This window comes from Acomys minous (assembly GCF_964271855.1).
Source record: "Acomys minous genome assembly, chromosome: 17".
Lineage (NCBI taxonomy): Eukaryota > Metazoa > Chordata > Mammalia > Rodentia > Muridae > Acomys > Acomys minous.
Window position 1 is genome coordinate 54,935,911 of NC_140500.1, and position 20,601 is coordinate 54,956,511.

Sequence of the window (20,601 nt, forward strand, 5' to 3'; positions counted from 1 at the left end):
TGCCCCCAAGTCTACAGAGTCGGGACTCTCTCAGCAAACTTTTGGGACATCGTAGGACGTGCTACGCCAGAGGGGAAGAGAAACTCAAAGCCAGGGAGCATCCTCATCTTAGGACCAACCCATCATCCCAGTAGATGTTCCCTTAGCCTGGTACTAGTCAAATCCCATTACTACACACATCATGGAGTGGCCAGCTAAGACGACTTAGGAAGAGAAAAAGGATTATTCAGTTTGTAGATTTGGAGTCTGAAAACCAAATGGCATGGTGCAAGCCCTGGCAAGGGCTCCTGGGCTGCATCACATAATGGTGGACAGTGACCGTGGGAACGGAGAGCAAGATTGCGCCTCAAGCTGAAAAACCTAAAGAGCTGGGCAAGGCCAGGCTCGCTCTTTTTACATCTCTCTTAGTGGAAAACTCAAGGGGGTCCCACGAGAACTGCCATCCTAGAGCACACCCCCGACAGCCTACGTTCCTACCACTACCAACCTGGGTGCTGAGCCTTCAACACGCATACCTTTGTGGTGGACACAGCCAACCAGGGTAGTCCCCTAACACAAGCCACATTAGCACCAACTTTACGGATGGGGATGCCAAGGCTCAAGGAGGAAAGCTGACTTGACATTAGGCGTGGGAGTCGGGACCAGAAATCTGGACTTGCCTGGCCCTGACTTGGCTCTTTGACTGCTCTGCCACGTGACTTCAGGGATTTGCCTGGTTCCCACTCTCTTCCTCGGGGTGAGTGAGAGTCTGAGGGGGCAGAAGTGTGTAAGCAGCATTGTTCCCTGCGGTATGTGACCACAGATCTATGCCTCAAGCCCTTCTTACAGTGAGGCATAGAATGACCAGAATCCATAAGGCAGCGCTATCCTGTCTCATGGCTGGTGTCCCACCTCCCTGCCGCTTCACACTGACTCTGCCTGCCCCAGAGGTACGGCAAAGGAAAGCCTTCTGGAAGCTACTGAGTGAACCAAATGCCCAACGCACACACAAGAATAGCAAGTTCACACAGCACTTTCTTGGTGGCCGAGCATTCTCTGCAGTGTGTTTTCGGGATAGACATGTTTTCTAGTCTCTTGGCAGCCAGGTAAGGGCCTCAGGACTACTTGCTGGGGTGTGAGTGGGAGGAACGGCAAGGTCTTCGTGATCTTTGCTTCCGTGCTGCCTTAGGCCTATTCATTCCTTTTGCTGTGGTTAAGAGCAACTTTGGTCACTGGGTCATACCCCGAGGAATGGTGGGGCAACATCGTGGAAGGAGACTGGGTTCTGAGCAAGTATGTAGGACAGAGGTACCTTACAAAACTTCAACAGTTCAGCTCTAAACTGAGAGAGCACCCAACCTCTTATCTTGTTGGAGCCACTATGTCTTGAGATCAGTTCACTATAGTGACAACTTGCTAGTCCTTAACAAACGCCATGCACACTAGTCATATCCCTCTTGCGTGTACCCGGGTTCAAAGCCAGGGTCACCTACTCCCTAACTCTGTGACAGTGACAAGTGGTTGGCCCTCTTTCTTACTTCACACATGACATGATGGTGACAGTGGGCATTGCCTTGGGAACTACAAGCCAGGAGGCACACACAGAAGAGCTGGTAACTGCTGTGTCCCTGCTGGTGAAGGCCCGGCTCCCATCTGCTAGTCTTCCTGAGTCAGAGGCAACAGATCTCGTGCTGGCCACATGGGGTGAGGGACATGTCTTCCTGCACATCTGATCTCACCATCCCTTTATCTGTTCCAGTGGAAACCACCATCAAGTTTGGGAGTGGAGGCTGCCGCAGATCAGCCTGGGAACCAGCGAGAGCTTGGCTTCACCCTGAGGGGCCTGAGCACTGCCACTAAGAAAGCCCCGAGAAACTGGAGCTCATCAGAACCTAGTTGGCCTCAGGTGATGATGAGGAGAGGGGACGACGGGTAAGGGAAGAGAAGAGCAGGGGAGGAACACTAGGACTGCTGGGAGCACAGTTTGTCTCCCTGAGTCTCTCGCATATTGAGTAACAGTTTCCGCTGAGGTTAAAACACTCCACCCTGAAGGAAGCTCCCTAAGCAAGAAGGCAAACAGCTCAGATAGCTCCAGGAAGTCCCTAAAGCTGACCAGATTCACTAGGCTTCTCTCTGTCAGAGTAAGCAGCAGAAGCTAAGAGTCCCACTCAGACACAGAAGGAAGCTGAAGACTCTCAGAAGAGAAAGGCTGAAAGGAGTCAGGCTAGTTACCTAGAAGAAGCAGAAACCAGCCAAGCTGCCTGGAAGAGGTTCAGACCAATGGGCGCGCCCAAAAAGGCACTCTCCAAGCTGCCGGGACGCTGTGCAGTGTGCTCCAGTTTTCCAGCTTTGTAAGCTGTCACTATGCTGGGGTGGACTTTCATGAGGCAACTGTTATTGAGTCATTTCTACTCCTCTAACTCACCCATATTACTGTAAGCAACCCCAGTAGAACTCATTGGTTCACTAAACTGGACTTTAGTGGTCACTGTACTTTGGCTTGTCATGGGATCCCTATCCGGGATGAGTAGATGTGTGCCTCCCCAGAAAAGGTTTTGTCACACAGCAGTGTGGGACTCTCATCTCCACAGTGAGGGACTCACTGGGAGGGCAGACACAGAGCCACGGTGGTGCAGTTAGAGGAAGGAGGTAATTAAGTGAGCTGAGGTCATTGGGGTGGGATGAGCAAAACTTAGAGAGACTTTGAAAGGTGAGACTAGAGACACAGTACTCTGACACAAAGCCAGCAGGAGATGCAGCCCTTGACCCCTGGACTGGAGCCATGAGCCAAGACAAGCCTCCTGTTTACTAAGGTTTGCAGCATGGATGACCGTAGGAGTAGCCATAGCCACAGACTACTGCAGCTAATTTAAAAAGAGTGGTGTGTGTTTCAAGGTAAAGATCAAGTCCAGGCAAGTTTTCCTGAAGTGACTATTTCCTCTTAAAAAGATTTTTAAAAAAATACATATATAATGTATCTTAAGTATAATATATATTAAAATATGACAAATGTGGGGTTTTGGTTGTTGGTTTGGTTTGGTTATTTTTGTTCTTGTTTTGTTTTGGTTTTCGTTTTTTACTTTTTGAGACAGGGTTTCTCCTTGTAGCCCTGGCTGTCCTGGAACTTACTTTGTAGATCAGGCTGGCCTTGAACTCACAGAGATCTGCCTGCCTCTGCCTCCCGAGTGCTGGGATTAAAGACGTGCGCCACCACCTAGCAAATGCATTTTTCATTATTTTTTTTTCCCCTAGAGGAAATGAAGCCTCAGGCACATGACCGGAAGACTGCTTGGTTACAACTGTGGCCTGACCCAACAAGCAGGAGAACCCGCGCATGTCACCAGCCTGAGCCCTCCAGCTCTCGGCCCTTTATTGTTTATCAATAAAAACTGGCTGAAGGGCTGGGGCTGGGGCTCGGTGGCGGAGGCCTTGCCTAACATGCTCTGGCTTCCACCCCTGTGACTGAAAGAGGCGAAAGGGGACACTGAGAACTTTGTTTGATCCGGAATTGGCTTCAGCTGGAAGGACACGTTTGAGTTCGATAAAGATCTTACTGTGTGGAACACTGAAGCAAGAGAGGGGAGTCAGCAAGCCGAGCATATCCGGGTGCAAGGACGCTGTGTCCTGTCCCTCTGGACACAGAACTGCTTCTTGGAGTAGCAGAGACACTGGAGTTTAAAATTTAAAGTGACACAGTGGGTGCCAAAACAGAAGCGAGTTCTGCTGTTCTGTGGCAGTGAAGGACTGAGACCTTCTGAGCAGTGTTGGATGGAAAGGGCGAAGAAAGAAGGATCCAAATGCCCTCCCCACAGGGAGACTGCAACAAATGTTTCAGGAGACGGTGTCCTCACCTTGATTTGAACACTACACAACATATACGTGTGTCCCATGACATCCCATAAATATGGCTGGCTAGTTTTAATTTTCTTAATGCCTTAAAATTTAGAAAAATAGAAACAGGAAAAAAAAAGACTTTAAGAGATACAGCCGTGTGTGCCATTTTACAAGAAGTCAGTCTGAGACAGACTAAGTACATGATGGTGTCTCGTGAGATGACATCGCCCCATGCCTGCACAGTCGTTTCTCTTCCGTGTAAAGCACACACAGCGTTTGCAGGATGTGTGCTTCTCAGAACATGCTCCCTATGTTAGGCAGCACATGACTGTGCTGGAGCAGTCTAAGAGTCTGGTCAGAGATGCTTCTCTCCCTTCCAGGCAGGGTCTACCTAGTTACTGCCAGGAACATGCAAAAGGCAGCGAGCAGCTGGGGGGTGCTGGGGCCCAGAGCACTATAACATGGAGTGGAGCTGACATCCGGGTTCCCTCATTAGGCTTAATTATCCTCTCCACATTTTTTTTCCTCCTGTAATCTCTGAGAGGTGCGGAAAACATGTCAGTTCCACTGAAGAGAGATGGGTAATTGCCTTCCATAAACTAGATTTAGGAACTTCTCTGCAAATTATTACTCTTCCAACACCAGACGACTCTCCTGCCTCCAACCCATTCGGTATGTTTTGGGGATGCAACCTCTAGGAGTGGTCTGTTTTCATAGAAAGTGGCTCTGTACTGATGGGCCTAGGACACCAGACCCCTCATTAGCATGTGGAATCTCTTCAGAAGGCTCGCCAGGGCCCTGGCTGGCTCCAGAAAGGATCTGATGCCAAAGGGCTCCTCAGAGCCGCATCCAGATCAATATTGGGAACTGGCCTTCTGGGAAATCACTAATGGTCTGTGGAAAATCACGTGGTGCATTAATGAAGAGCTTCACAGCTGTCCCAGGATCTCAGGGAAGAGGATAGCCAGAGGCCAGGCGCTGGTGGGAGTGACCAGCTCCCACGCCCTCACAGCTCCTTGCCAGGCCGAGCATCCTTTTGCTGCATGATGTGGGATGCACCTGAGACACTTCAGCCCTGTGGGCAGCTTTTGGATGGAGAGAGATGTATAAGGCGGGCTAAGAAGGACTCCTTGGAGAGCTAGGGGCTCAAGCACTTGGAGGGCCGCTGAGCTCTCCATGTGGTGAATCCGTGTGTACAGAACACCATTTCTCGGCCTGTAAGTGAGTCGTTATGTGTATGTGTATATATATGTGTGTGTGTGTGTGTGTGTGTGTGTGTGTGTGTGTGTGTGTGTGTGCAAAGATGAACAGCACAAAATCAAAACAGCTGCTGCCCAAATCACAAACAGGCAGGTGAGTGCTGAGGTCGGGGCAAAATCCACATAGAGCCATTGGGACAGAACGCTGGGACTAAGTGGCTGGATGGGAGTCAAGCCTATAAAGTGACCTCAGTGGGGCAAGGAGCCAGACAGCCTCATTGCCAATGGACTTCAGGGCCTATAAAGTCCCAGGGCCCAGCTCAGCTCTGGACAGCAGGTTCCTGATCAGAGCTCAAATGTCACTTCTGCTCTGGGCTGACCTGGCTACCACAGTTGTCAGCTGACCCTCTCTCCCTCTGCTCACTGACCCCTGTCACACAGCCACTCCACTCTCACTTGCTTGCCAAATGCCACCTCCCTGTCACTGTCACCTGTATGTTATCTCCATGGGTACATAAACAAGCCAGCACCCCACCCCCCACGCCCACTGCACCAGTGCTAGGGATTGAACTAGCTCATTTTAGGAGTGTGGGGCACTAGCCGTCATTGTCTGAGTCAGTAAGTCTACCCAGTTATCAAACTTTCATTCTGAACACATTGGTAAAATAGGTGGTTTTTATCGGCAGCAGAGGAAGAAAACCACCCCAGAGAAGCAGGTGGAGGCCCTGAGTATCTTGGCCCCTGGAAGCCATCCCCAATCCCAAAGAGGCCAAATCATCCAGCACAGAGTTCAGAGGAATGCTGGGGCGGGGCGGGACAGGGCTGTGCAACACAGAGACAATATGCAAATGCTTCCTACAGGTTCTGCAAGGGGAGACTGGCTGAGAGCACAGAAGCAGACTGAACCTGGATAACAGGAAATAGCAGGTAGGGCTACCAAGCCCAACCTCTTCAGCAGGAGGCTCCCTGCCATCCTATAAGAAGGCGCTGGGTTTCATCTTATGTAATTTTTTTTTTCCTGGAAGGAAAACAGCATGAACTCCCCAAGGCTGCAGATGGCTCCAAGTTCTGGGTGGTGAAATGCCAAGCGGATGGCAGTGAGCAATTAGGAGTTTATGGAGCATGCAGGAGAGGTGGGGAAAATGTCCCCATCTAGACATGTGATGGAGCCTCTGAGCTCAGCTGTGACCTAAATGGGCAGCTGCATTGGGCTGGCAACAAGACAGCAGATGCTGGATTCGGACACCCATAACAGGGTGGACAGAGTGTGGGCCACAAGCTGTCCAAACCCGCCATTCCTAAGTGTGGGACCTCCTCTGTGATGTTCTCCAGTCTCTCAGGACAGGCCACTAGTCTAGAGCCCAGATCCTGGCAAGGATGGACACCAGGAGCTTGTCTGTTTGCCTCTCTTCTAGCTGAGGGCTCTTGGAAGGCAGGGCTGCGGCCTTCAATGTGTCTACATCCATCAGTCCCAGCACAAGGTTTGTCATATAGCGGACGATCAAGAAATAGTTGCTAGAGCCTGATGGATCTGTTGGTGACCAACATACACATCCACCCACCTCTGGCTAACATGATAACGGCTGCTGGAGTTTGCTGAGGCCTGTGATGCGGGGAGATGTCCAGTATCAGCTGTCTAAGACAGTCGTGGCCAGGAAGGAAGCGCCTTCTAATGCCAGAGTTGCAGTTAGGCGGCTGGCAGCTGTGGACACTGTGTAGCTTCCTCAGTGTGTCAAGGAGTAGCAGTAGGGACAACGGCAGTGAGCAGGTGTCGGGAGGGCTCCAGAGAGCAGAAACGATAGAAATGGAGGCAACAAAGACAGCCAAGGATGACGGCGGAAGTAGAGAGAAGGCAAGAGAAGGCAGAGAGCTGAGAAGTGTCCGGACAAGCCAGCTGCCACCACGGCCATCCAACTGGCTCCTGACTATCTGCTGATGGTGCTCCAGCTAAGGCATCTGGGCATCAGATAGGGTCTAACAACCATCAGTCATGGAGTCAAACCTTTCAGCTGCTAACAGCTTAAAGAAAACAAACTTTAAAGGAATGCTTATCACAGAGGCTAATCATTAACATTAGCCGACAGTATTTAACCGTACTTAACAATGGTTTACTCATAAGCAAACACCTTGGGAGACTCAGGTCAGTTTACCTATCTTGGACACAAATGGCCTGAGGATGGATTGAGGTTGGGTGGTGGTGGGTATACAGGTGGATGCTCACAACCACCCGGGCATCTGTCCCTAGTAAGAGGTAGCAAGCCGTTCGTGGCCCGTTGTCAGGGACCAGAAGCTGGAAGCCTGTTGTCATCTAGTACTCTTCTTTCTTCTGAGAGGCCCTAACTCATCCGGGAAGAGTCACCCTAAGGAATGCTGCGACCAGCCACCCTAGCAGCCTTTCCCCACACTGCCTGCTTTGTAGCTAAGGACACTGAGGACAACAGCCAGGCCAGCTGTTGGCCCACAGCATGCCATGTTTGGATATAGTGATCTTCTCTCCTGCCACTCTGACTGCTGGTTTGGGTTTGTGCAGCAGCACAGGCTCTGGATGTTGGATCTACTGTGGTGTCCGCAGTGGAATCTCTGTTTTCCCCTCTGTACTCACTTCCACCGAAAGTCTCCAAAGCCTGTCCGGCACCCCCCGGCACACGAGGCCATCTCCAGCCCATCACTGGTTCCAGCACTCCGTGCAGTCTTCACCAGGCCCTTTTGATGCTGCCCAGTCCCTGGTGGAACACACGTCCCCTTTCACTCTGATCCCAGCATCCTTCAGTCCTGGCTCTCCTGTAATGCCTCCCAAAGCCTCCCTCTACAGTGGTCCTTTGGCAAAATGCTAGAAATACAGAGAAATCTAAAAATCAGAATGAAAGTTAGCCATCAACACTCCACACCCCAGAGCTGACCATTTTTGCCTCCTAGTCCTTCCCACCAATATTTAAAGAGGGGCTACTGTCTTAGCTGCACCAGGAAAGCACGGGTGGGGGAGCCTCTTTCCCTGTGCAATGCTGACTAGCCCTGGGAGGCAGCACTCACTCCTTGCTCCTCAGCCTCTTTTCCCAGATATCAGGGTTGACGTTCTGTGCTGTCTGTTATCAAGATAGGGCTAGTCCTTTCTTTCTCAGGTTTTTTTGGTGTTTTAAATCTTGAAACGTTAACCACATTTTGTCAAATTTCTCTTCCGTATCAAGATGACTGTAGTTTCCGTTTCAGTCGGTTAATCTGTTTAGCTGTACTTTTTCAGATATTAAACCATCCTTGCACCTCCAGGACACAGCTTGAGTGTTTTTTGTGTAGAATTTTGAGTAGATTTTTGTGTGTTTATTGTTTTTCAGTGTTGCTGGATTCAGCTTGCTAGTTTTATTTTTTTATTTTTTATTTATTATAATTTTATGTGCGTACATTCATGCTGTGGCACATGTATGGAGTTTAAAATGCTAATAGCTCCGCAGTCAGATCTCACCTTGCACTAGGTCATCAAGTTTGCACGCAAGCACCTTTACCCACTGAGCCATTTTGCTAGCTCATCAATTTTCTGGCTCCCATTAAGGATTTTATTTTTATAAGAAATGTTGATCCAGTTTTCTTTCCAAGTGATGTATTTAACGGCAATAGCCTCCCTGGGGAATGAATTGGGAGAATTCCCTCTCCTGTTATTGTTGGTGGTGGCTTCATTTTCCTTTTTAGGAAGGTTTGTGAAGGACAGGGATTACTTCTTCACTTGCCTGTTGATTGCAACAGTGAAAAAAAGCCTGGGCTTTTCATGGGGGATAGATTTTTTTTTTCAGCTGATAAAAATCTCTTACTTTTTATAAGTGTACTATTTATTTTTGAGTCAGTTTTGGTAGTTTGCATCTTCCTAAATATGTCTCCAATTTGTTTTTGTTTTCGAGACAATGTCTACTTTTTTTTTTTTTGGTTTGTTATCTAATTTATTGTTCCTATTCTTTTATAATTTCCTTAACTTCTGAAAGATTGGTGGTAATGACTCCTTTATCATTCCTGTTTCTATTGCTTATATTTTCTTTGTTTTATTTATTTACTTTTTTGATCAATTTAACTTAACTTTTGTCTGCTTTGTTGATGCTTTCAAATAGGCAACTTTGGGCTTGTTTTCTTCCTGTTTCATTATTTTCTGACAGAATCTCACTGTTTCCTCCTCCTCTTGCCTTAGGCTTGGCTTGTTCATTGCCCAGTGTCTGAAGATAGAATTTGAGTCCATGAGTCTCTGGTTAGAGACTCTAAGTGACAAGGCGGGAGGAAGGACGCACAGGCACTCAGAACTGTTAGGGCTCAGGCTCCGAGTCAGGGTGGCTCTGAAGCCCTGCGGCTCATTCAACTCGCTGTAGCTGCCTCCATACAATGCCTCATGGTGACACTCTCCACACATACTGGCTCATGTGACTGTTGGCTCAGTCCTGTCACACAAGCAACACGAATCTGACTCGCTTTCCCCTCCAATACTCCCCGCTCTGCTTTCTTGAGGTGGTACCCTTTCTAGTTAGGCCTTCCCCTCCTAGTCTCAAGATGGCTGCTTGGAGCTCAGGCTGGCAGAGTCTTCTCAGAGGCTGCCTCACACAGGACACTTGCCCAAGCCTGAACCAATCACCAAGGTGGGTGGGGAATGCAAAATGGGAAGGCTAATTTTGTTACAGGATTAAGCTCTGAGCAGGCTGGGATGCCCTGAAAGGACAGCAAGGTGACCGCTCGCTTGGCTCAGAGTCTGTCCTCAGTGTCTGTCATCTGCCATCAGCCTGGGTGTCTGTGCTCAGCCTCTAACATATGCCCGCTGTGCCCTGCCTCCTCCTTGCTCACGCTCCTGGGTGAGTTTGGACTCTTAGGAGACACTTCAAACTCCAGCAGCCCACGCATTCCCCCACACACCTCCATCGCTTGGCTGCACCTGGCTGGACGCGTCAGAACCCTGCAGTAGTTGAGATGAATAGTGATTGCCTCAAGAGGATCAGTCTGTTCATGGGAGGCTGGGGATTCCAGTGGTATGACCTGACCCAGAGACAGTAGGAAGGCTGTGTCTGGGAACCCTCCAGAAGGTTCTCTTATGTCTTGCCAGCCATCACTGGGCCTGGCAATCAGACTTGGCTGCAGATGATGCTGGGAAAGACAGAAGAGAATTATGCCTTACTAAGAGCAACCCTGAGCGCCCCCACTCACCCCTGGGGCTGAAAATAAGCCAGAAGGGGTGGGAGAAGAAACCAGAAGGCCAAGTCAGGGCCCTCACTCTCTAGAGACAGGGCTGACTTCTGTCTGCCGCCGCCCTTGTCTTGGACTGAGACAGCACAGTAAGGGACAGCCCCGACAGGCTGGGGTTTCCCCCAGGGTCCCCCAGAGAAGCACAGATGTGGAAAGTCAGGCTGCTCATCCCAGTCTAAAAGCTCAGCCATCTGGAGCTGGGAAGATCCTCCCGGTTGCTTGGGATGTACCACGCCATCCACAATAGCCAACCTCAAGCGCCCTGAGACTCTGACAGCTTCCACGAAGGCCCACACACCAGGCCCAAAAATCACTGTGCAAGTTAGACAGGCTGTTAAAACTAAGCAGAGTGAACCAAATGTGCAGGGCGAGGACACAGCAAGAAGGCGGCCTTCTGTACTCAGGAGGCGGTGGCCTCCGAGAAGCCAGCCCCGCCCACACCTTGATTTTGGACTGCCAAGTCCAAAACTGTCAGGAAATCAATTTCAATTTTTTTTTAAAGCCAACCGTCTGTGACATTTTGCTAGAAGGATCCAAGCACACAAATACATCAGCCATTCCAATCTGCTCCCCCACTCCCACCTGCAAACCAATCACTCCAAGCTCACCTGCCACGTAGTAGGACTCATTTGCAAAGCCCCTTTCAGTGTCAGACGATCCCACACCTTTTCCCACCTCCATGCCAGCACAAAAGCGGTTCCCTTTTTTACATCTAAGACCAGGCTGAAGCCTGACTGAATTTCTCCCTCAAGCCCCGACACAGAATCCCTGACTCTTCCTAGCAGACTCCCCAGAGGCCTGGCACTGCCTCCCCAACCAACAACACGCAGGGTATATTCAAGGCAGAGATGGCAACTCTTGTCTTTCTCCACTAGACACAGGGAAGGTGCCTGGAGAGAGCTGTGACATAGGAGATGACGGCCCAGCAATTTTGCGGCCCCTCCTCTGCTGTCCTGCAAAGCTCAGAGTTACACATGAAACCCTCCCTCGTATTAAAATAGGGAAGCAAGGTCCGCCTCCACCGAGGTCCTGGCATCCATCTGGCTCCCAGGCTGAAGTGGAAAGCGGCTGTAATCTGCAGCTACACGCGCACACGCGCACACACACACACACACACACACACACACACACACACACACACACACACACACTGCCTCTTTCCAGGCAGCGTCCCAGGGCACAGCAAGGCTGGTCAAAGTGTCACTACCAAGTGCCGGGCTCTTCTGGAAGTTCCCATGCTTGAACCGGCACCCAAGTCTTATCCCTTCTGAGTACAATACCTCCTTTCCTAAAACTGTAGGGCCTTGGGGCCTCTGGGAATTGCCCCTCCCGAGTCATCCTGCTGAGAACACAGGGAGGCAGACTCATGAATTGTAACGAACACTTTGATGTCTTATTTTGTTCCAGGAGTGGGGCAAACACTGGAGAAGACTGAAGGAACGTGAAAGATGACTTCTGCCCTAGATAAGCTCATAAGCGATGGTCTCTGGGCTCGTTATGATGGTCACCACGATGCTGTAGGAGGTCACAGGCCCACAGAAGATGGACCACGCAACCCTGCGTTGAAACCAGGGGGAGCCAGGACAACCTGTTCCTTCTTTTAATTCATGACACAGCAGTAGGAGGATGGCTAACAGACTCATGGAATCCTGCTCGCCCAAGGACAAATCTAAGCTGGTCTGAAGGATAAAGCCAAGTGGAGAATTACTGGGGCTATCCTACCACGGTCCCCAAGTGCTGGGCCTGTGGGTAAAGCCATCTGTGACCAGCAAGCACCTCCACAGCCTGCCAAACTCACACGCTAGCCACTACGACAGACCGCAGAGGTCCAGCCAAGGGCAACAGAGTCCTGCCAGGTGGAGCCCTCACAGACCAACCACCCCCAAAACCATGCACTGAGTCATGGCTACAGAACATTAGCAAAGACGCTCACTGACACTCTGGCCACTTGAGACCCAGTGAATGGCATGACCAGCCCTGTGGTGACAGCCTCACCCCACGCATCGCCAGCATTTCCACACAGTGAAGGAGAGAAACCCGTGTGCAGACTGGGCACGGTTGAACACTGGAAACCAGTCTCATTAAAGACAGAGTTGAGTGCTGGGTGTAGTCCTCTGGGAGCTGCCCCATTCTCCTTCCAGGCAGGAAAGAAGAACGTTAAGATACCACGGTGTACCCCACAAAAGGGACAAGCAATCATGACAACAGCGAATAAAATAACAAAATACCACGTGCCCTGGCCAAGTGCTCTTGGTAGGAATATAAATGAGTGTGGCCAATAGAAAATGATGTGGGCTTCCCCAGAACACTGCAGCTAGAGCTACCATGTGACCCACCTGTAGACCGCGCCTAGGTATATACCCCCAAAGGGGTGGGGGGAAATCAGTACAGCAAGGAGAGCAAGCTCCTGCTTACTCTTTACTGACTAGAATGGATGGATAAAGGAAATGTATTATTCAGCAGTGAGAAGGAATACAAGTGTATAATTTGTGGCAATGTGGATGGAACTGTAAGACACTGAAATAAGCCGGGCACAAACAGACAGGTTCTGAATGTTCCTAGTCACATGTGGAAGTGTATTTCAGAGAATCATAGAGTGGTATCACTAGCAGCTAGCAGGGGAGCAGAGGGCATGGGGAGAAGGCACTAACCAGAGGCGCGGGTAAGCACTAGGGTTCTTCAGCACCTAGACTAAAAAACATTGTATATGTATATATACATATACATACACACATACATATTATAAAAACTCGCAAGAGAACAGCCAGTGCTGTGGTGTCTCTGGGTTTGTGACCAGGGCCGGCCGTGAGGCAGAGGAAAGTAGAGGATGATGGGAGACAAACGTCTACAGGCAGCAGTCTGAGAACAACCAGAAAAACTGACCTGCTTTGACAAGGAAACTTCCGCCAGAAGCTACTGATAGCCAACAACACAGTTTCCTCATGCCCCCGACCTTCCTTTCCATAGGCTAACCCCTATGGCCTACTTCCCTTTCTACTGCTATGATAAACATGAACCAAAGCAACTTGGGCAAAACCAGGTCTTATCTTACAACTCTTAGGCCACACTCGCCACTGAGGGAAGTCGGGGCAGGAACCTGGAAGCAGGAACTGAGCAAAGGCATGGAGGAAAGCTGCTTACTGCTCACTCCGTTTGCTTTCTTATGCCATCCAGGACACAGACTTGCTTCCCGGCCAATATGACAAAGGCGTTTCTCAAGTGAGGTTTCATCTACCTCTGGGTTAAGCTGACAAACAACTAATCAGCACTCCCTATGACTACCCAGAAGCCTCCTGGAGTCCCCACGGCTAAGGAACGCCTATAATTATAAAGACATTCAGTGCTCAAATCTGTTGTTTTTTTCCAGTCTTTATGCCCATTTTTCCTTTCTTCCTTTCCCTTCTGTATGTCCTCCATCCGTCCATCTGTCCGTTCCTCTCTCCCTCCCTTTCTTTCCTGTATTCTCCCTTCTTTTCCCTCTTTCTTTCCCCTCCCGCCTTCCTGCATGCTGATAAAGCTAAGATCAAACGTAAAGAATCTACTGTGGACCTCCCTGGGGAAGGGGAGGCATGCATTCTCTTCCCGGTGCCCACAGGGGATTTGCTGCGTGAAACTGAAACCAGGTGGCCAGCACCACCAGGAGACTGGCAGGCCTGGCAGAAGATGCCTACCAATGCCAGCCTGCAGGTGGAGTGGCTTGTGGCACCTGGCTCTTTATGAAGCCCTCAAACACACAGAGCACGGTGTCACCCCGGTTTCACCCGTGACCACCACGTGTTCCCACCCCACCCCCCACAGTAACAGGGTGTTGAGAAGTAAAAGGAGCCTCCTCCCTACAGGAACCTTGGATGCCTCTAAAATATGGGTCAAGGGTCATCTTGTAATCCCAGCTGTGAAAACTTTGCACCACTAAAGGCCGTTTTCGCTCTTTGCACAAAGACATCAAGAGCCCGGCTCGCAGGCATGGACAGAGTGCTCCAGGGATGGCCAGCTGAGCCTAAAGGTGCCGACAGACAATGGTGAACAAGGCTTCCATTCACAGAGGGCCTCTCTCTGCTATCTGGCCTCTCGGGACTCCGTCACCAAACAAAGCCAGACTTGTATCTGCAGAACATTCTTAAGGCCACTGGGGGGACTGTACCCCTTAACGAAGCTGTCGGAAAAAACCAACCCCAGGACCGCAGGAGTCTCTACTCTTCCCACCAGAAAAAGCCCTGCCATTCAAAGACTCCTTTAAAAAAAATAGCCCTGAAGGGATGCCCTACTTAAAAGCAAGAAGGTTTGCTGTGCTCAATGCACAGGCAAATGCTCCAGCAGGAAAAATAACAGCTTCTGATGAGGGAAAGGAGCTTGTGGAAATTCTTAAAATAGGCAAGAGAATAGAGAGGTGCTTCTAAATGGAGGTGAGGGGTTAGAAGTAGCAGCGCGGCTGGAATGTGCACCGGAGGGCCCAAGTCCTCAGGGCTGTGGGGGTGACAACAGGTGTTTTGTGAGGAGACAGTGTGAACCACGGACACTTTCTTCACAAATGTCACCTGGCTGGCTGGCTACTCTAGGCTATTGGGGGGGGGGCGGGCCCACACTCGTTCTCCTCCATTTCTCCCGCTGGTTCATTCCAGATCTGTTCCAGCGAGTGTTCCAAATTACTTGGGGACCTGTATGCGCAGAGCAGCCCAGAGCTTCCTGAGCAAAGACTAAGTATCCAGGAGACCCTCGAGCTCTCTGGGCCCTTGGGTGGTGCAGGCTCTTCCAGTCAAGAGGTGAGACTCTGCAGATTACCTCCCTCCATCCCCCCATGCCTTTGGTCGTCAGGCAGGGGCAGCCTTGTCTTCTTCATTTCCATTGCTTCTGGAATGGCCCTCGTTGAGTGTCACTCATGTGATTACCAGTGTCTCCAGCCAGCCAGCAATGAAGGCACAGATCTGTGGCTCCAACTCTGTTTGGCTTTCTGCTTGGCACTTCTGCCTTGTCTTTCCTTCTGGATGATGGTCACTTCTGAGGACACTGGATTAAAGAAGGCCACACTCTGCTTGCCAGCCTCTGGGGTGGAAGCCATCCATGGCATGTGGCTGACATGAGCGCATGGACACACACACACACACACACACACACAAACACAGCCTCCCCCCTTCATTTAGAAGAGTGCCCTTAGCCTTCCCATCTCCACCGGCTCGCATGCCTGGTGAGTAGAAATGACCATGCTAAATGACCTGTGAGTGGGAGCCTGGTAGGTAGAGAGGAGAAGCAGAGAGGACCTGGTGCGAACCTCAGCAGCCGGTGGTCATCACAGAACTAATGTGCCAGAGCCGAGCTAGGGAAACCTAGCCATCCTGACTCTCATGGGGGTCACCAGAAAGCATCACAGAATAGCCAATGGTAAGGCGCCCCGGGTAGGTGTTGGCTAAGTAAAGAAGGTGTTGTGGTGACACCTAGTCCCTGATGGAGTAAGTCCAGAAAGGGTACAGGGGGTGGGGACATTGAGACATAAGCTACCAGCACATGCCATGAACATAGAACAAGCAACAAGAGCCTGCTTGGAAACCCCAAAGGGGAGAAGAAGCCAGAACAAAATTTCTGCCACAAAGAAGGCAGAAGAGGTAGCCATCATGGTGATGCAGAAGGCAGGAGAGGTGGTCATCATGGTGATGCAGAAGGCAGAAGAGGTGGCCATCATGGTGATGCAGAAGGCAGGAGAGGTGACCATCATGGTGATGCAGAAGGCAGAAAAGGTGGCCATCATGGTGATGCAGAAGGCAGGGGAGGTGGCTATCGCAGTGATGCAGAGGGCAGGAGAGGTGGTCATCATGGTGATGCAGAAGGCAGAAGAGGTGGCCATCATGGTGATGCAGAAGGCAGGAGAGGTGACCATCATGGTGATGCAGAAGGCAGAAAAGGTGGCCATCATGGTGATGCAGAAGGCAGGGGAGGTGGCTATCGCAGTGATGCAGAGGGCAGAAGAGGTGGTCATCACGGTGATGCAGAAGGCAGAAAAGGTGGCCATCATGGTGATGCAGAAGGCAGGGGAGGTGGCCATCGCAGTGATACAGAGGGCAGAAGAGGTGGCCATCACGGTGATGCAGAAGGCAGGGGAGGTGGCCATCACAGTGATGCAGAAGGCAGGAGAGGTGGCCATCATGGTGATGCAGAAGGCAGGAGAGGTGACCATCATGGTGATGCAGAAGGCAGAAAAGGTGGCCATCATGGTGATGCAGAAGGCAGGGGAGGTGGCCATCGCAGTGATGCAGAGGGCAGAAGAGGTGGTCATCACAGTGATGCAGAAGGCAGGGGAGGTGGCCATCACAGTGATGCAGAAGGCAGGAGAGGTGGCCATCACAGTGATGCAGAAGGCAGAAGAGGTGGCCATCACGGTGATGCAGAAGGCAGGAGAGGTAGCCATCATGGTGAAGCAGAGGGCAGAAGAGGTGGCCATCACGGTGATGCAGAGGGCAGAAGAGGTGGTCATCACAGTGATGCAGAAGGCAGGGGAGGTGGCCATCACAGTGATGCAGAAGGCAGGAGAGGTGGCCATCACAGTGATGCAGAAGGCAGAAGAGGTGGCCATCACGGTGATGCAGAAGGCAGGAGAGGTAGCCATCATGGTGAAGCAGAGGGCAGAAGAGGTGGTCATCACAGTGATGCAGAAGGCAGGAGAGGTGGTCATCATGGTGATGCAAATTCTTCATCTCCCCGTCTAGGGCCCCGGTGGCTGGGAGGGACCCTTATCCTTGATAGCCACATATCGTGTGTGTGTGTGTGTGTGTGTGTGTGTGTGTGTGTGTGTGTGTTATGTGAGGCAAGTGTTATGGGGTGGCAGGAGGAGGAAGAACTGTGACATCTGAATTAGCTTCTAGCAAGTGGCTTCTTCTCCAGATAAATTTGCATAGGTGGGAGGAAGTGTTTCAGGTTGGTACTGACATCATTCCAGACAGAGGGAAGGCAGAGAGCCAAGGAGCCAAGGTGGCCCAGGAAAGGGGGCACAGAGGACCCTCAGATGAACCCCGCCCTGGGGAGCTGGAGAACATCTGCAAGCAACTGAGCTCAAGCTAACCACAGAGCCAACAACACAGTTTGTGAACGCGGGAGGTGTGCAAACATCACCCTTGTCCGTCTATTACCCATGTACCCCCTTCACAGACCTGCCCTACGCTCCACATCAACTCTCTCTCTCTCTCTCTCTCTCTCTCTCTCTCTCTCTCTCTCTCTCTCTCTCTCTCTCTCTCACACACACACACACACACACACACACACACACACACACACACACACACACACACACGTCTCAAGGATAGTGCAGGTGGCACTTGGTCCTGCCCTGGCTACAGAAGCAGCAGGAGGAGGGCGTGCCTAGCAAGGACACTGGAGTGCTTGGCTTCTGGAGTCTCAGTGCTGTGGACAGCTACAAGTGCTGATAGCAACTCAAAGGTCCAGCACTTGCCAAAACCTAAGACTCAAAGCTGGGCTCGGCACAAGCCGGCTACTGGTCCTCATGCCTCAGGACACCGAGGGCTATAGTGGTCACATGTGGAGGCTCCCTCAACTAGGGTACCAGTGGCCACAGAAAACAAAGCATGAAAGAGAAACCTAGAGATCAAGTGCATAGACCACAAGGGGACCATCAGGCTGGAGAGGAGGCCGCTGGGCTCTGCCTCAGCATTGTCCACTTAGCATCTCCTCCAGGCAGCTAAAGAGAGGCACTTCTGCCTGGAGGAGGCCAGGGCGGAGCTGGGTAATCCTGTAATTACAGCGTACACTCCAGCCTGTGTTACAAGAAGCAGAGGAGCGCTTTAGGGGGTCTCCATCACCAAATCAGCCTTGTTCTCAGAACAACAGGACCCCCACCCAGTGTGCTTGCTGTTCATGGGAACAGTTACATAACTCTCACTCCTGATTCAAAGTTGCACTTCGTAGGGACCGCGGGCCACTTGGTGAAAAGAGCAAAAAGGTGACCCCAGGGCATGGAGCAAACACAGATGCCCAGTTCAGGGAAACATATGGCCTCTTGACCCTATCCACAGGCCAGTGTCTGTGACCCCGCCCATCAGAGGGAACTTGCCAAAGAACTAGCAGTTGGTGTTGTCAGTATGGGGAGTCTGCGTGAGGCAGTTTGTCACCTGGGGCAGTACGGGGCTTTCTTCCACTTTCTCCGAAATAGACACATATCTTTAATCAACATGTACACTTTTGATGTGTACTTCATTTTGGCGAATTACTTCTTCTTTTCACCCTATGAAAGTAATCTATCCCAAAACCCCTAAATGTAAGAATTAATTAAGAAAACACCACCTGTACAGCTGGCCATGATTGCTGGTGTGTCCAGAAGAGTGACTGACACGGGGTCTGAGGCATCTGGAGCAAACCCAGCAAGGGCATTCACAACACAGTGTGTTTGTGTGTGGCCGGTTGGCTGTGTGTGAATGTGGATGTATATGCACATGTGCACACACTCGTAGAGGGCAGAGGTCAACCTCAGAAGCTCAGTGAACAGGGGTAGGCTCATTTACCTGTCTCCGGCTCCCCAGCACTAGAAAAACAAGTGCGCAGCCACTACACTGCTCCCTGCTTTTTACGTAGGTTCTGGGAACCCAACCCAGTTCCTCAAGCTCGTGCTTGCAGCAAGCGCTTTATCGACGGAGTCATCCATCTCCCCAGCCCTCGAAACGCTGTATAATCTTGGTTTTTGTTTGTTTGTTTGTTTTTTGAGACAGGGTTTCCCTGTGTAGCCTTGGCTGTCCTGGACTCGCTCTGTAGACCAGGCTGGCCTCGAACTCACAGCTATCCGCCGGCCTCTGCCTCCCGAGTGCTGGGATTAAAGGCGTGAGCAACGCTGTATAACCTTGTATCTCTGCTCCCTACTGGGAAAGCAGCCGTAGTAGCGAGCATGCGGCTTCCCTCTGGATTGGTCCGGGTAACGAGATGGGATACGGGCAGGGTCTAGCCCAGGCTCTGAGCCTTACTTGGTCCTTCCCAGAAATGAGGTCCTCGGGAAGTAGCACGATATTTTCATGACCTCAAATGCATCTGGATGAGCAACACTTGCCTTGGTGTGGTCAAAGGGAGCAATGACTGATTAAACCCCGAGATTCCAGACTACCGCGTTAAAAACAACATGCTTGCGTGTTCACGTTGCAGAAACTATGCCAAGAATGCTCACGGTCAGGAGAGATAACCATTAAAGAGATAGAAGCAGCCGTAACAACTATGCCAAGAACAGCCTTCTTCTGCCTCAGGGTCCCAGGGAATTCCAACCAGCGGCCAGAAGCAGGTTAGGCCAGTTTTGCCAGCTTGCGGCAGCAGACACCAGTAACTTTGTTTCCTGGCCACCTGCGGACACAGCCTTCCAGACAGTCTCTTCTCAGGCAGAATGTCCCAGCAGGTGCTCTCTGAGAGAGGGCCCAGGGGATGGGAGGACAAGCTGACCAGACGAGCAACCAAACAAATGCCAAGTCACAAAGGCAGACATGGGCCCTGTGGGAGACCAGCCTCCAGGACTCCAAGGGCAGGTGGCTGAGGTTCAAAGTCACAAAGAAACAGGTGCACATCACATGGGGTATCCCTGTGGCCAGAGGGACAGGCATGAAGGTTCAGCCTCCTTGTTGGTCTCTCATTCTTTCCCCCCTTTCCTCCTTGCTATGAGGAGGCATGTTATGCAAGGGGAGGGCCAGATTGCAATTAAGGAGGGGACCGGCTCTGGGCTGGGGGTGGGCTGAGGCCCAACACGACCTGAGGTACCCTCTCTTCCTGAGAGCAAGCGGGTGGTACTTTGTGGGTAATGGCATTTTGGGGTCTCTCGGACCATGAAAGACAGAAGCTTGCCAAGCAGCTGCTCCTGTGATTAAGATCTGGGAATGCCTAGATACCAGCTGGCACAATCCCACTGTCTTTCCACCACTCCAAGTGCTATGACACTTTCTCCAGGGCCATTAAGACCTTTCCAAGGTCCATTGGCTACAAGGATATATCTCTCTCCAAAGGAGAATTCCAGGACAGTGTTGACGCTACCAGTCAGAGCTGGTTGTGAAATGTCCCCAGGACTGGCTCTAACAGAGGCAGTCCTCAACGCCAAGGGGAGTTTACCAACCGAATTCTCTCCAGGAGGTGGTGGCAGGCCAGGTGGACAGAGGGCTCCAGAGACAGCTACCTGTCTTATCTGTGACACCATGGCAGAACCGCAGACCTGTCTATACACTCTTACAACACAGAGCCAACAGTATGGGAAGCGGCCAAGCCACAAATGCTAGTGAGTTCTGGTGCTTTCTTTAGTTTATGCTTCCTGCCCTTAACCTTCTATTTTCTTTAACTTTTTTTCCTGACTGTGCATTCTGGCTGCTTGGCCCCCCCTCCCCCCACCTCCAAATCCTTGGGCCTAGTAGGTGCCACTGTCCAG

General features: G+C 51.1%; 3 protein-coding genes across 9 annotated transcripts in view; 2 read left to right on the forward strand and 1 right to left on the reverse strand.

The window, feature by feature from the left end:
• MGLL (monoglyceride lipase) overlaps nucleotides 1-20,601 on the reverse strand; it is a 106,028-nt gene that overhangs the window by 82,364 nt on the left and 3,063 nt on the right. The window lies entirely within an intron of this gene.
• Nucleotides 747-11,644, forward strand: LOC311588485 (uncharacterized protein). Of its 4 annotated transcripts, XM_084766170.1 has the most exons (4): nucleotides 747-1,655; nucleotides 1,739-1,911; nucleotides 5,874-5,939; nucleotides 11,625-11,644. In XM_084766170.1, the coding sequence occupies exons 1-3, from the start codon at nucleotides 1,530-1,532 to the stop codon at nucleotides 5,914-5,916; spliced, it is 342 nt and encodes a 113-aa protein (XP_084622296.1). In that variant the 5' UTR covers nucleotides 747-1,529; the 3' UTR covers nucleotides 5,917-5,939; nucleotides 11,625-11,644. The 4 variants fall into 4 exon arrangements, 2 of the variants coding, with proteins under 2 accessions (XP_084622296.1, XP_084622295.1); XM_084766169.1 differs by lacking the exon at nucleotides 11,625-11,644 and having other exon boundaries at nucleotides 5,874-11,311; XR_014776217.1 differs by lacking the exon at nucleotides 11,625-11,644 and having other exon boundaries at nucleotides 749-1,648; nucleotides 1,739-1,885; nucleotides 3,232-11,311.
• LOC311588483 (uncharacterized protein) lies at nucleotides 11,322-20,539 on the forward strand. Its single transcript, XM_084766164.1, has 2 exons — nucleotides 11,322-16,210; nucleotides 16,343-20,539. Exons 1-2 carry the CDS (start codon nucleotides 15,722-15,724, stop codon nucleotides 16,910-16,912), a joined length of 1,059 nt encoding a protein of 352 aa, XP_084622290.1. The 5' UTR covers nucleotides 11,322-15,721; the 3' UTR covers nucleotides 16,913-20,539.